Genomic DNA, 14,617 nt, shown 5'->3' with positions numbered 1-14,617 from the left:
TTTACATGCATGAACAAACATAGTTTTTGGCACTAGACAAATTACTAACCAAGTTAAAATTATGGTGAATTCAAATGAAATAGAAAGGGTGTATGAAAATAAATTCCTTGGAGTAGTTATTGATGATAAATTATGTTGGAAGCCACATGTAGAAAATGTTAAAAGGAAAATGTCAAAAATCATCGGGATACTCTATAAAACTAAGGATGTCCTGAACATGAACTCATTATATATATTATATAGTTCATTATTATTACCATATTTGACCTATTGTGTGGAAATCTGGGGGACTGCATCTAAAACAAACACTAACTCTGTTTTCAATTTGCAAAAAAGAGCCATAAGGATTATTAATCGTTCAAAATATACAGAATCAACACATCCATTATTTATCAAATTAAATACAATGACATTTTATGACTTGGTTGAGTTTAAAATAGCACAAATAATGTACAAAGTATATAACAATCTACTCTGCTATATTACTCAGACATTGTTTGAAATTAGACACAGTCCTTATGATATAAGGGGTACAAGTGTGTACAAAAAACCCAAAACAAGAACAAATATTAAGCAAAGGTGTGTTTCTGTAAAAGGTGTTAATTTGTGGAATAATCTGGGAATTGACTTGAAAAGATGTGACTCACTTGTTGAGTTAAAAAAAAAAATGTTTAAATGCAAAGTTAAAAAAAATTACTTTTGTCAAATAAGAGCATGAAAATTGTATATAATGAGTATGAGTATATGATTTATAAATGTATTATGGTATATGTTTAGGAATTTCATGTATATATGTTGCTGGATAATGCACGCATCATTTTATTTTTAAAAATATTAACCTAGTATTGTATCAATAATGAAATAAGTTTAAATGTATAATGTATGAGGGGTAGGACTAAATAAGTTAACTTCTTCCTACTCCCTTTTGAACATGTAAACTATGATGAGTAGAGGTGTGCAAAATTTCCGATTCTTAGATTATTCACGATTCGGCCGTGCAACAATCGAGAACGATTCACAAACGTCCAAATTCCGATTATATAAATATGCCAAGGGAAGCGAAACGAGCGAAAAGTACGCGGAACTGAAACGCAGTAGCGCGCGCGGTCTTCGGGACGCTTTTTGGGACGGACCGAGAGTACACGTCCACAACTCACGCCTCGAGATTCAAAACAACAACAAGCATGGCTGAGCTGACCAACCCACCTCTTCGTGGGAATCAGACCTGCTCCGAAAGGCAAACAACTTGAGGCGGAAGTATCAGCTAGCTGGCTGCAGTGCGTCGGTTAGCGTTCTACAGGGCGCCGCGCAGTGATACGAACGAACAAAAAAGTAGTGGCTGGCGGTAATGGCGTCTGACTTTATTCAGAAAAGAGTATTGTGATGGAAATGTATCACGCTTTTGAAAACAAATAGTTTTTAGAAGAAAAACGCTTTATTTCCGAGACCCCAGCTATCTTGCTGGACTATTTTCTTTTTTTATTTTCTTCTCGTCCAACATCGAACCAGAACTGGTGTCACCGAACGCTGTCAGAAAGAAGTCAGTGCTGATCGCACACACGGGAGGTGAGGATCAAATTGAGATTCATGTTAAAAAAGCCGAACGATCCCATTAATGTTTACACGTTCATGTTTACACAAGTTAAAAAGCAGAAAAGCACTTGAGGTTTTTTTTTTTTTGTACCTCTGAGAAACTTTAATGTTTACATGTTCATCTTTACACAACTTAAAAAGCAGGAAAGCACTTTTTTTTTTTTTAGGCATTTGTATTGAAGTAGTAGTTCACATTGTCTTTCATTTATACCTCAATGCACTTTTGAGTGGATAAAAACAATATATTTTTGCTCAGTGCTATGTTTTATTCTGTTGAAGACTGAATATACTTAAAAGCTGTTGTTACAGAATGAGGACTTGAGTATTTTATTTACTGTTTTGAACTGTTAACTTGATACTGAAATAGTAGTTTATGTAGGCCTGAGAGGACTTTTGTACTATTTTTGTAACTAATGTACGAAACATTAAAAGCACCAAAATACATTGGTTTTTTTCTGCTGCCTGGGGGGGGGGAAATCAATAATCGTTTTATAATCGAATCGTAGCCTCTGAATCGTAATCGCAATCGAATCGTGAGGTGCCCCAAGATTCCCACCTCTAATGATGAGTTTGTTTTTTCTTTTCTTCTTTTCTTTTTTAACTTTTGTTTCTCTGCTGTTTGTTTTTATGTTCAATAATTCAATCAAAAAACGTGATAGAGTCAAAATGGGTACTTTTAACAAAAAAACATGCATTAGTCTTAGGGCAAAATAATTTAGGAATAGTGTGAGATGTGTTTAAGTTTTATCCAAAAAGAGTGGATGAGTTTTGAGAATTGGGTCTAAGCCTGAACCGTGTGTAAGGTTTGGTCAAAAAAGTGTTTCATTCCAGAAATTAGTCTCGGAAACTGAGAATTTGCTTCATCGAACGGGGTTTGGTGTTTTAGCAACTGATAAAAACTGTTAAGTTAAAAGCGGACATGACAATACAATAACCACACATAACAAAATCAGAACAACCCTATCTCAATTGTAAATAATACATTCAAATATTCACACCAACTTCTAGGCCGTGGGGTGAACCCCCAAAAAGTGCCTAGAAAATGAGTTTCGCTCCACTGTCTGGGCACTACTTGTTCAATGCATTTTTTGATAGATAATACCCTTCTGAACTTTGGGTTAAAAGTTCACCCAATGTTTTCCTGCCCCAATTTTGTCACAAGCCAGAAATGCATATATAGGTAAATAAAAAACGAACATCTTGTGCTACAGTTTTTGGTTGTAAAACGTCTTACATTAAATTTGGCAACAGAAAATCATTCCCAGATGTTATAAATACATGTACCTAACATCAGAAACAAGTATTGGTGGTTTGGTGCAATCATGTGAATTTAGATAATTAAATATATTAAATTTGTGCCAAAAAAACAAAAAACGCTTCAACTAGAAGTGAAACCAGCACACAGATGTTACATTTAGCTATGTTTATGTTTCATATATGAAAACAATTCACAACCTATTACGTAATGAAAGGTACACAAGAAGCAGCATACATCGGCCAAAAATACTACCATGCACCACAAACCTGGAACAAGGCAAAATGGACTAGATGGAAATAGATGCATTCAGAGCCCAGATTATTATAACATATAGAATATTTATTAAAGTATCAGATTGTGTCATCACAGCATGTCATTTATACCCCCCGTCCCCTACCCAAAAAATATTAATAAAAATAATAATAATAATAAAATAAAAATCAAATGTGCATTCACAATAAAACCTTTGGAACTTCATTGGAACAGCTCTCTTTTATTTTTTTGGCAGACCAATTTAACAAAGGTCTGTGTTGTGGAAAAATGGAATACAGACATTTTAATTTTTGCTTGAAAAGTGTTAAAATGGAGAGTTAACATCTTGATAATGAAACAAACAAAATGGCAGATTTTACATAGATTTTACAGCCCTGCACTGTAAAGTGTCCTCGTATGCCCTGTCATTTTCCAACCTGATGTTGTACCAGCCATGTGTTAGTGTCACTTTCTTGGCTTACATCAGTAGACTCAGTAGTTGATGTATCTGATGAGTGAGGTACCCTGTCTAAAAGTTTGTCAGTTGTTGATAATGTCTCTACAAAAACCATTTCAGAGTTGTTGCTGGAAAGGGGTGTGAAAAACCAGCTGGGGGAAATCACACCTCAATCTTCGTTTCAGTATTTCCTGCCTGAAATAGAAAATTGAAGGGAAAGATGAGCACAAGATACACATATTCACATCACATTAGGGCTGCTCTATTATGGAAAAAAATAATCATCACAATTATTTTGGTAATAATTGAAATCAAGATTATTCTAAACAATTATATTTTGTTCAAATCAAGAAAATATTTCAACATTTGAAAATAAGACAATCACAATCATATGAAACTATAATTATGTAAGTTGCTTTTGGATCCAACAAAATTTTTAATATATTATTATTATTATTATTATTATTATTATTATGACGTTAGCAAAAATTTGAAGTTGGGGTGCAGTGTGTGTGTGTGTGCAGTAAGCTAGTTTTGACATGGGTGTGTGGTAAAATAACTCGTGTGGGCGTGCCACAACTCAAAATTAGTATTATTAGTGCTGCAGCTATCGAATATTTTGGTATTTGGATATCCTACTGAAAATTCTAGTGAATAATCGTATATTTGGATAGAAATACAAATATACCTATAGGCCTATATACTTTCTTGGTCAAAGAACAATTATAAATACAGAAGACAAAAAAAACACATTTGCATGTAATAATTAACAACCAACTGGTTTTCATTTTTAGAGAATCAATTGTATTTATTTATTTATTTTTAACTTAAATTGAGCTTGTCAGAAAACTATTTTTCTCTGAAACAGTGAGATTTTAGACAAATCTCTCCCCATAGATTTCATAAATGTGTTTCAATGTGAAGATTTATATGTTACCTGTAGTCTGAAGCATCAAGATCCCCGTGTTTATTAACACTGTTCACAAACCCCTTAGCTTGTCCATTCTCATCACATCTTTGTCAACTATAATCCTTTGACGGATTACTTGTTCACAAAAAGAATTTGTAGCTCTCAGCATTGGGTTGTCTAAAACACACACACACTCACTTAATATGTGCAGAGTCATGCTTTCTAATTAATGCTGTCTCGAAATGTAAACAGAATACAAGTGACATATTGCTGACCAATGCTTTACTTTTGAAATGTGTAATTTTAGCAAAGTGACAATGAAATAGTGCAATGTAACAACTCACATTTGTTCGTCCCTGGTTGCTGTTTCTGTTTCTGTTGACTTTAAGAACCTTGTGTAATCTCTGAAACAAAACTGCACCTCCATTGTGACACAGTCTTTTGTCTTGAATATGCAGAAGAATGGAACAGTCTTTCTTCATCTCAGCGGCCTGCAGCAACCAACCCGCTTTTAGACAAAAAAGAATTACATTATAAGTGTTATTGTCACATCACCTCTTTACAGTATATGCACATCACAGATTTAAGTAAAGTAAAGTGTTTGTTGAGGTTGATGAGAGAGAGTTTGGGCTGGCCCCGTTCTTCCAGCCATCTGCATCATTTGTAAAAATAAATTTCAAAGTAGACTCGTCTGTGATTGGAAGGCACACGGAAGAGGGATCATCTCGCCAAAGCAGAAACATTGTCAGCAGGTATGTGCTACACACACGCGTGCCCATTTCTGTTATTAATGTGACCGATATTTAGTATAGGGTTGAAAATAATTTTTTGCTATGTTAAGTTTTAAGGCTATAGTTTATTAAAAACGCGAGCTGCTGAATGATTTATCGAGTGAATCCAACAGTTGTTACCAAACTCGAGTTACCTGTGCCCATCAGAGTCATAATAGAGTCACAGCTACACACTCCCTTTTCCCCAAACTCTCTCTCATCAACCTCAACAAACACTTTACTTTACTTAAATCTGTGATGTGCATATACTGTAAAGAGGTGATGTGACAATAACACTTATAATGTAATTCTTTTTTGTCTAAAAGCGGGTTGGTTGCTGCAGGCCGCTGAGATGAAGAAAGACTGTTCCATTCTTCTGCATATTCAAGACAAAAGACTGTGTCACAATGGAGGTGCAGTTTTGTTTCAGAGATTACACAAGGTTCTTAAAGTCAACAGAAACAGAAACAGCAACCAGGGACGAACAAATGTGAGTTGTTACATTGCACTATTTCATTGTCACTTTGCTAAAATTACACATTTCAAAAGTAAAGCATTGGTCAGCAATATGTCACTTGTATTCTGTTTACATTTCGAGACAGCATTAATTAGAAAGCATGACTCTGCACATATTAAGTGAGTGTGTGTGTGTTTTAGAGAGCTACAAATTCTTTTTGTGAACAAGTAATCCGTCAAAGGATTATAGTTGACAAAGATGTGATGAGAATGGACAAGCTAAGGGGTTTGTGAACAGTGTTAATAAACACGGGGATCTTGATGCTTCAGACTACAGGTAACATATAAATCTTCACATTGAAACACATTTATGAAATCTATGGGGAGAGATTTGTCTAAAATCTCACTGTTTCAGAGAAAAATAGTTTTCTGACAAGCTCAATTTAAGTTAAAAATAAATAAATAAATACAATTGATTCTCTAAAAATGAAAACCAGTTGGTTGTTAATTATTACATGCAAATGTGTTTTTTTTGTCTTCTGTATTTATAATTGTTCTTTGACCAAGAAAGTATATAGGCCTATAGGTATATTTGTATTTCTATCCAAATATACGATTATTCACTAGAATTTTCAGTAGGATATCCAAATACCAAAATATTCGATAGCTGCAGCACTAATAATACTAATTTTGAGTTGTGGCACGCCCACACGAGTTATTTTACCACACACCCATGTCAAAACTAGCTTACTGCACACACACACACTGCACCCCAACTTCAAATTTTTGCTAACGTCATAATAATAATAATAATAATAATAATAATAATATATTAAAAATTTTGTTGGATCCAAAAGCAACTTACATAATTATAGTTTCATATGATTGTGATTGTCTTATTTTCAAATGTTGAAATATTTTCTTGATTTGAACAAAATATAATTGTTTAGAATAATCTTGATTTCAATTATTACCAAAATAATTGTGATGATTATTTTTTTCCATAATAGAGCAGCCCTAATGTGATGTGAATATGTGTATCTTGTGCTCATCTTTCCCTTCAATTTTCTATTTCAGGCAGGATATACTGAAACGAAGATTGAGGTGTGATTTCCCCCAGCTGGTTTTTCACACCCCTTTCCAGCAACAACTCTGAAATGGTTTTTGTAGAGACATTATCAACAACTGACAAACTTTTAGACAGGGTACCTCACTCATCAGATACATCAACTACTGAGTCTACTGATGTAAGCCAAGAAAGTGACACTAACACATGGCTGGTACAACATCAGGTTGGAAAATGACAGGGCATACGAGGACACTTTACAGTGCAGGGCTGTAAAATCTATGTAAAATCTGCCATTTTGTTTGTTTCATTATCAAGATGTTAACTCTCCATTTTAACACTTTTCAAGCAAAAATCAAAATGTCTGTATTCCATTTTTCCACAACACAGACCTTTGTTAAATTGGTCTGCCAAAAAAAGAGAGCTGTTCCAATGAAGTTCCAAAGGTTTTATTGTGAATGCACATTTGATTTTTATTTTATTATTATTATTATTTTTTATTAATATTTTTTGGGTAGGGGACGGGGGGTATAAATGACATGCTGTGATGACACAATCTGATACTTTAATAAATATTCTATATGTTATAATAATCTGGGCTCTGAATGCATCTATTTCCATCTAGTCCATTTTGCCTTGTTCCAGGTTTGTGGTGCATGGTAGTATTTTTGGCCGATGTATGCTGCTTCTTGTGTACCTTTCATTACGTAATAGGTTGTGAATTGTTTTCATATATGAAACATAAACATAGCTAAATGTAACATCTGTGTGCTGGTTTCACTTCTAGTTGAAGCGTTTTTTGCTTTTTTGGCACAAATTTAATATATTTAATTATCTAAATTCACATGATTGCACCAAACCACCAATACTTGTTTCTGATGTTAGGTACATGTATTTATAACATCTGGGAATGATTTTCTGTTGCCAAATTTAATGTAAGACGTTTTACAACCAAAAACTGTAGCACAAGATTTTCGTTTTTTGTTATTTACCTATATATGCATTTCTGGCTTGTAACAAAATTGGGGCAGGAAAACATTGGGTGAACATTTAACCCAAAGTTCAGAAGGGTATTATCTATCAAAAAATGCATTGAACAAGTAGTGCCCAGACAGTGGAGCGAAACTCATTTTCTAGGCACTTTTTGGGGGTTCACCCCACGGCCTAGAAGTTGGTGTGAATATTTGAATGTATTATTTACAATTGAGATAGGGTTGTTCTGATTTTGTTATGTGTGGTTATTGTATTGTCATGTCCGCTTTTAACTTAACAGTTTTTATCAGTTGCTAAAACACCAAACCCCGTTCGATGAAGCAAATTCTCAGTTTCCGAGACTAATTTCTGGAATGAAACACTTTTTTGACCAAACCTTACACATGGTTCAGGCTTAGACCCAATTCTCAAAACTCATCCACTCTTTTTGGATAAAACTTAAACACATTTCACACTATTCCTAAATTATTTTGCCCTAAGACTAATGCATGTTTTTTTTGTTAAAAGTACCCATTTTGACTCTATCACGTTTTTTGATTGAATTATTGAACATAAAAACAAACAGCAGAGAAACAAAAGTTAAAAAAGAAAAGAAGAAAAGAAAAAACAAAAAACAAACTCATCATAGTTTACATGTTCAAAAGGGAGTAGGAAGAAGTTAACTTATTTAGTCCTACCCCTCATACATTATACATTTAAACTTATTTCATTATTGATACAATACTAGGTTAATATTTTTAAAAATAAAATGATGCGTGCATTATCCAGCAACATATATACATGAAATTCCTAAACATATACCATAATACATTTATAAATCATATACTCATACTCATTATATACAATTTTCATGCTCTTATTTGACAAAAGTAATTTTTTTTAACTTTGCATTTAAACGTTTTTTTTTTAACTCAACAAGTGAGTCACATCTTTTCAAGTCAATTCCCAGATTATTCCACAAATTAACACCTTTTACAGAAACACACCTTTGCTTAATATTTGTTCTTGTTTTGGGTTTTTTGTACACACTTGTACCCCTTATATCATAAGGACTGTGTCTAATTTCAAACAATGTCTGAGTAATATAGCAGAGTAGATTGTTATATACTTTGTACATTATTTGTGCTATTTTAAACTCAACCAAGTCATAAAATGTCATTGTATTTAATTTGATAAATAATGGATGTGTTGATTCTGTATATTTTGAACGATTAATAATCCTTATGGCTCTTTTTTGCAAATTGAAAACAGAGTTAGTGTTTGTTTTATATGCAGTCCCCCAGATTTCCACACAATAGGTCAAATATGGTAATAATAATGAACTATATAATATATATAATGAGTTCATGTTCAGGACATCCTTAGTTTTATAGAGTATCCCGATGATTTTTGACATTTTCCTTTTAACATTTTCTACATGTGGCTTCCAACATAATTTATCATCAATAACTACTCCAAGGAATTTATTTTCATACACCCTTTCTATTTCATTTGAATTCACCATAATTTTAACTTGGTTAGTAATTTGTCTAGTGCCAAAAACTATGTTTATTGATGTATGTAAAATAAACCTCTGTTGACTACCTACCCTGGATGCTCTGTGTTAGATTATTTTATGTCGTGTCTAACAAATGCTCTCATGGTGAATATATTTTGACTTACTGTGTGTATGATCTGAATATATTGTTCGGATTTGAATACCGGATAATAGGTTTTGAAGTGAAAAGTCACGGCTTTTGTGAAAATTGTTTGAATTTTTGTGTTTGTGTTTAAGGTTTTGAGAAAATGGGTACAGGTTTCAAGAAATGTGTATTAGCAATTGAGAAAGACTGTAATAAGATGGTTAAATTATTATTTTTATTTTCGTGTTTACGAATACCCTTACCATTCCATGTTACTATTTTATAACTTTTGCATTGCTCGACCTGCTCCTCTCCCTCCTCTAATTCCTCTTCCTCTGGCTCTGCCTCTATCCATTGCGCTTGTTTGGACTCTCCAGCAAACTGTACACTCTGAACTTGAGTTTATAGGTGTGGTCACATCATTAGCAACAAGTGTATTCAATTTTTGAGTTGTTGTGTGAACGCCAGTTAAGTCCGTTGTGTTCAAATATTGTTGACTTGTGGTAAACATTTTGTATCGCATGAGAGCAATTTGTGAATTGTGTCTTCATGTAAAATGGTTTCATGGTATTGGAAAATGAGGGGTTACATTTATTCAATGTGTTTAGACAACTGGTCATTCGGTTCAGAGGACTGGCATTTGGGTTTTAGTATTTGAGAAAATATCCCAAGGAGAGCACGCTGGCAGACGTCTAACCAACCCCCTCGCTCATATCCACCAGCCCCCCAACAATTATGGTCATTGAAACACACACACTCAAACTGTGACAGAGTCCTAGTGTCTCCAACAAGCCTCAGAAAATTCTCACGAGTGTAGGGACATCTCCCCTTTCTGCTGCGCATACCTCGCTGCTACGCATATATGCTCTATGCAGAGCATGTATGTGATGGACTCAAAGCCACACACCGTTACGCCTATAGGTAAGCTTAATTAGTTTTCACTTGTCACCACTTTTCAAATCCTTGAGAAAATGTTAGCTAGGATGTTTCAACTATCGGTTGCTGCATAAAACTATCATAAATGGATATCTGTGTAGATGTTTTTTTAAAGAAGCAGTTTTGGAAATGTCTTCTTGAAAACCAACATTACAGTTACCGTTTAATCTTACACTGTTCAGCTCTCATGCAAACGCACACACGCATACACAGGCCCCTCAGACATACATTTGACCTCCCCGTGAATCTTTGACTGCCTCTGCTTCCCCCTACTCACAGGAATATTGAACAATCGCCTTTCTCAGACCAAAAATGGCCCCTCGCAATTAGCTGCGTATCCGTTCTTCTTCAGCCTAATTTAATTTTATGACCAGCAACCCCTGTCCTCGCAGGGGTAAGGAGACTATCGCTGATGATGGCTTTTCACCAATTTCTACATAAAATTATCATTATAAATAGAATCAGATCTAAGTAGATGCATATTTTTGTAATATATTTTAGGAAGCGTTGTCTTTTCAAACTAACAACATTATAGCCACCGTCTAACCTCACACTTCTTCAGCCGCCCGTCTGTCCTCACACTTCTTTGACCCCCATGCAGCCATTCATGCGCGTACGCACACACAAGCACAGACATACATTTGACCTCCCCATGAATCTTTGACTGCATATGCTTCCCCCTACTCACAGAAATATTGAACAAAAATGTCAGATAGTAACTATATCAGTAAGGGGAAATTATATAGTTTTATCCGTTTATTTTCAGATTCAACCCCAGCAGTCACGAACGACTCTTACAACATTTTTACATATAATGTATAACTTCATGTTTTTTAATTTCATAATACCAACCAGCGTATCACAGTTTAACCTTACCTTATACTTCTTGTTTTACAACCTCTAAAATACAATCTTTGAGCCGTGTTTGCGCATACTTTTCCCCCTTCACCATAATAGAAATGGCTAGTACTTTCCCCCCCGGCGGTTTTACCCATACTAAACTACTCCCTCCGATCACGTCATTCAATCTCATTATTATTCATTGTTCACTCAATCTAGGGGGCGTGCACCGGATCCGGAAGTTAACCAAACAATTAGCATTTGAACCCGGGTCAGCCATGATATCTGCAAAAACAGGTAGGAACACCACCTACACATCATCCATCTTCATTAAGGGGTCATTAATCTTCATTAAATGACATCAGGAAGTCATTAAGGGTCATTCATCTTCATTATATAACACCTGGAAGTCATTAAAGGTCATTCATCTTCATTAAACGACATCCGGAAGTCATTAAAGGTCATTCATCTTCATTATACGACATCCGGAAGTCATTAAAGGTCATTCATCCTCATTAAACGACATCCGGAAGTCATTAAAGGTCATTACCCCTCATTAAATGACATCTGGAAGTCATTAAAGGTCATTAACCCTCATTATATGACATCTGGAAGTCATTAAAGGGTCATTAATCTTCATTAAATGACATCAGGAAGTCATTAAGGGTCATTCATCTTCATTAAATGACATCAGGAAGTCATTAAGGGTCATTAATCTTCATTAAATGACATCAGGAAGTCATTAAGGGTCATTAACCCTCATTAAATGACATCTGGAAGTCATTAAAGGTCATTAACCCTCATTAGGGAGGGGTCATGACCCATACATGACCCCCCTAATCTAATTAAGAATGTCATCCATCAAATTTTGACAGAAGCGGCCTTGTAATATTCTCTCCTATGGACTCATGTGATTCTTACTTTATATTTTTGAGTGAATTTATTTCATTGGGGAAGAAAAAAAAATAACATTATTTAAAAGTACATTCTTTTTTTGAATTGCTAAAAAAAACAAAAAACAAACAAACATTACAGTGTCAAAGATATCTTAAAAGCAGACGTGTAATGATAATGTCAATTATTTGTAACTTCTTTTATGGTCTTCATGCTCCTAGAGCATGTGATACACTTGGTCGACTCGATATATTATCAAAATTAAACAAACAAAACTATAAACAGACTCAAAACATTTATTGTATATTGTCCTGATAGGGAGAAGCTCTGCGGCAGATCTTGGTCAACCGATACTATGGAAATATCAAATCTGGACAGAGAAGAGATAGTCACACGCCCTTTGGAAACAGTCCACATTCTACTGGATCACACGGAAAAGCTCTGACAGGTGCGTGTGCTCTGGTGAAAATGAAAGAATTGGAAAAAGAAAATTATATATCTGCGATTGGCTGGTAACCAGTCCAGGGTGTACCCAGCCTATTGCCCAAAGCCAGCTGAGCACCCCCCGCGACCCTTGTGAGGAATAAGTGGTCAAGAAGATGGATGGATGGATGGATGGATGGAAATTATATATTCACCCACCATCCATCTATTATCTGAATCGCTTATCCTCACGAGGGTTGTGGGCGTGCTGTAACCTAGCCCAGCTGTATCAAATTGACAAATTCATTGAATTTGGCTGTACATGTTATGACAATTAGACGCAGACATCTACTTTAGAAGATAGTTTATATGTATCATCACAGCCTATAGCTGCAATAGAGCATTGCACACAACATGGAAACCCATAAATCCTTTTTGCTTATTTTTAGTAATTCCATCCGAGGTTTACTCAGTTTACTCTCGAATGGCGTGCACAGGAAGGCTTCAAATGACAATTATCATGTTGAGTGATTAAGGACATACCTGAATGTGTTAGACATGTATGTAGATCTAAACTATTAAATAAACTATTATTTTAACAGCATTTTACTATATTACTTTGTCAAAAGTATCTAATGAATCATTATCTATTTTTTTGTGACTGTAGTTGTGAGCCCTGGGGTCGGAGGGCGAAGCGAACTGAGTTTAGCAGAGGTCCAGTGCCACCTGGATAAAGAGGGAGCTTCTGATCTGGTTATTGACCTCATCATGAACGCGACCAGCGATCGCATCTTCCAAGAAAGCATACTGCTCGCCATTGCCCTACTGGAGGGTGGAAACACAGTCATCCAGGTAAGCAGGGTTGACTGAGTTCAAAAGAGTGTGCAGGATGGAAGCTGAGAAGTATAAGTAAATTTCAACGCTCGAATGTCTCAGCCTGGAATTACCTTTGGCCTGGAAGCGAATTTTGACAAGACGTGTACCAGGGCATGTCATCTGTAGTTTTTAAATTTCAGTTGTCAAAAGTTTGAATCCTCTAAAATAAAATGATTTAAATGTCATGCATCTTAAAACAAGACATTGGAAAGTTAGTCGAAGTTAGACTGTATATATATACAGGCGTCCTCTGGAGATGCTGGAGTTCCATTCATATGGTGGCAACCTCCGTGAGCCGGCACCTTACCGTGGTGGAGGGTTTTGCGTGTCCCAATGATCCTAGGAGCTATGTTGTCTGGGGCTTTATGCCCCTGGTAGGGTCACCCATGGCAAACAGGTCCTAGGTGAGGGGCCAGACTAAGCACGGTTCAAAATCCCCTTATGATGAATACAAATTTTGGAGACACGTTTCCCTTGCCCGGACGTGGGTCACCGGGGCCCCCCTCTGGACCCAGGCCTGGAGGTGGGGCTCGTTGGCGAGCGCCTGGTGGCCGGGCCTGCACCCATGGGGCCCGGCCGGGCACAGCCCGAAGAGGCAACGTGGGGCCCCCTTCCCACGGGCTCACCACCGGTGGGATGGGCCAAAGGGGTCGGGTGCAGTGTAGGCTGGGTGGCAGCCAAGGGAGGAGACCTTGGCAGACCGACCCCCGGCTACAGAAGCTTGCTATTGGGACATGGAATGTCAACTCACTGTCAGGGAAGGAGCCGAGCTGGTGTGTGAGGCGGAGAAGTTCCGACTAGACATAGTCGGACTCTCCTCCACACACGGCTTGGGCTCTGATACCAGTCCTCTCGAAAGGGGTTGGACTGTTTTCCACTCTGGAGTTGCCCACGGTGAGAGGCGCTGAGCAGGTGTGGGTATACTTATTGCCCCCCGGCTCGGCGCCTGTACGTTGGTTGTTTACCCCAGTAGACGAGAGGGTAGCCTCCCTCCACCTTCGGGTGGGGGGACGGGTCCCGACTGTTGTTTGTGCATATGCACCAAACAGCAGTTCAGAGTACCCACCCTTTTTGGAGTCCTTAGAGGGTGTGCTGGAGAGCGCTCCCCCTGGGGCCTCCCTCGTCCTGCTGGGGGACTTCAATGCTCACGTGGGCAATGACAGTGAGACCTGGAGGGGCGTGATTGGGAGGAACGGCCCCCCCATCGGGGACCCGAGCGGTGTTCTGTTATTGGACTTCTGTGCTCGTCACGGACTGTCCATAACAAACAC

At 36.8% G+C, this 14,617-nt stretch overlaps 1 protein-coding gene and 2 long non-coding RNA genes across 12 annotated transcripts in view; 2 read left to right on the top strand and 1 right to left on the bottom strand.

Annotated features, from left to right (window-relative positions):
* Positions 1–14,617, top strand: part of itpr1b (inositol 1,4,5-trisphosphate receptor, type 1b) — a 437,606-nt gene that overhangs the window by 362,624 nt on the left and 60,365 nt on the right. For all 10 annotated transcript variants that reach the window (XM_077530278.1, XM_077530281.1, XM_077530280.1 and 7 more), the window contains 2 exons: positions 12,366–12,495; positions 13,138–13,322. In XM_077530278.1, the coding sequence (XP_077386404.1) occupies positions 12,366–12,495; positions 13,138–13,322 (315 nt within the window). The remainder of the gene's footprint in view (positions 1–12,365; positions 12,496–13,137; positions 13,323–14,617) is intronic.
* LOC144024167 (uncharacterized) lies at positions 3,325–4,945 on the bottom strand. The gene is made up of 2 exons (XR_013284696.1): positions 4,815–4,945; positions 3,325–3,755 (listed from the first exon to the last, which is right to left on the bottom strand). It is a non-coding gene; the product is annotated as an uncharacterized LOC144024167 (long non-coding RNA).
* Positions 4,937–7,493, top strand: LOC144024164 (uncharacterized). Its single transcript, XR_013284693.1, has 3 exons — positions 4,937–5,222; positions 5,567–5,730; positions 6,774–7,493. It is a non-coding gene; the product is annotated as an uncharacterized LOC144024164 (long non-coding RNA).

The sequence above is a fragment of the Festucalex cinctus genome, chromosome 8 (assembly GCF_051991245.1).
Source record: "Festucalex cinctus isolate MCC-2025b chromosome 8, RoL_Fcin_1.0, whole genome shotgun sequence".
Lineage (NCBI taxonomy): Eukaryota > Metazoa > Chordata > Actinopteri > Syngnathiformes > Syngnathidae > Festucalex > Festucalex cinctus.
Note: the sequence above shows the minus strand (reverse complement) of the source record. Positions and strands in the feature narration are given on the sequence as shown.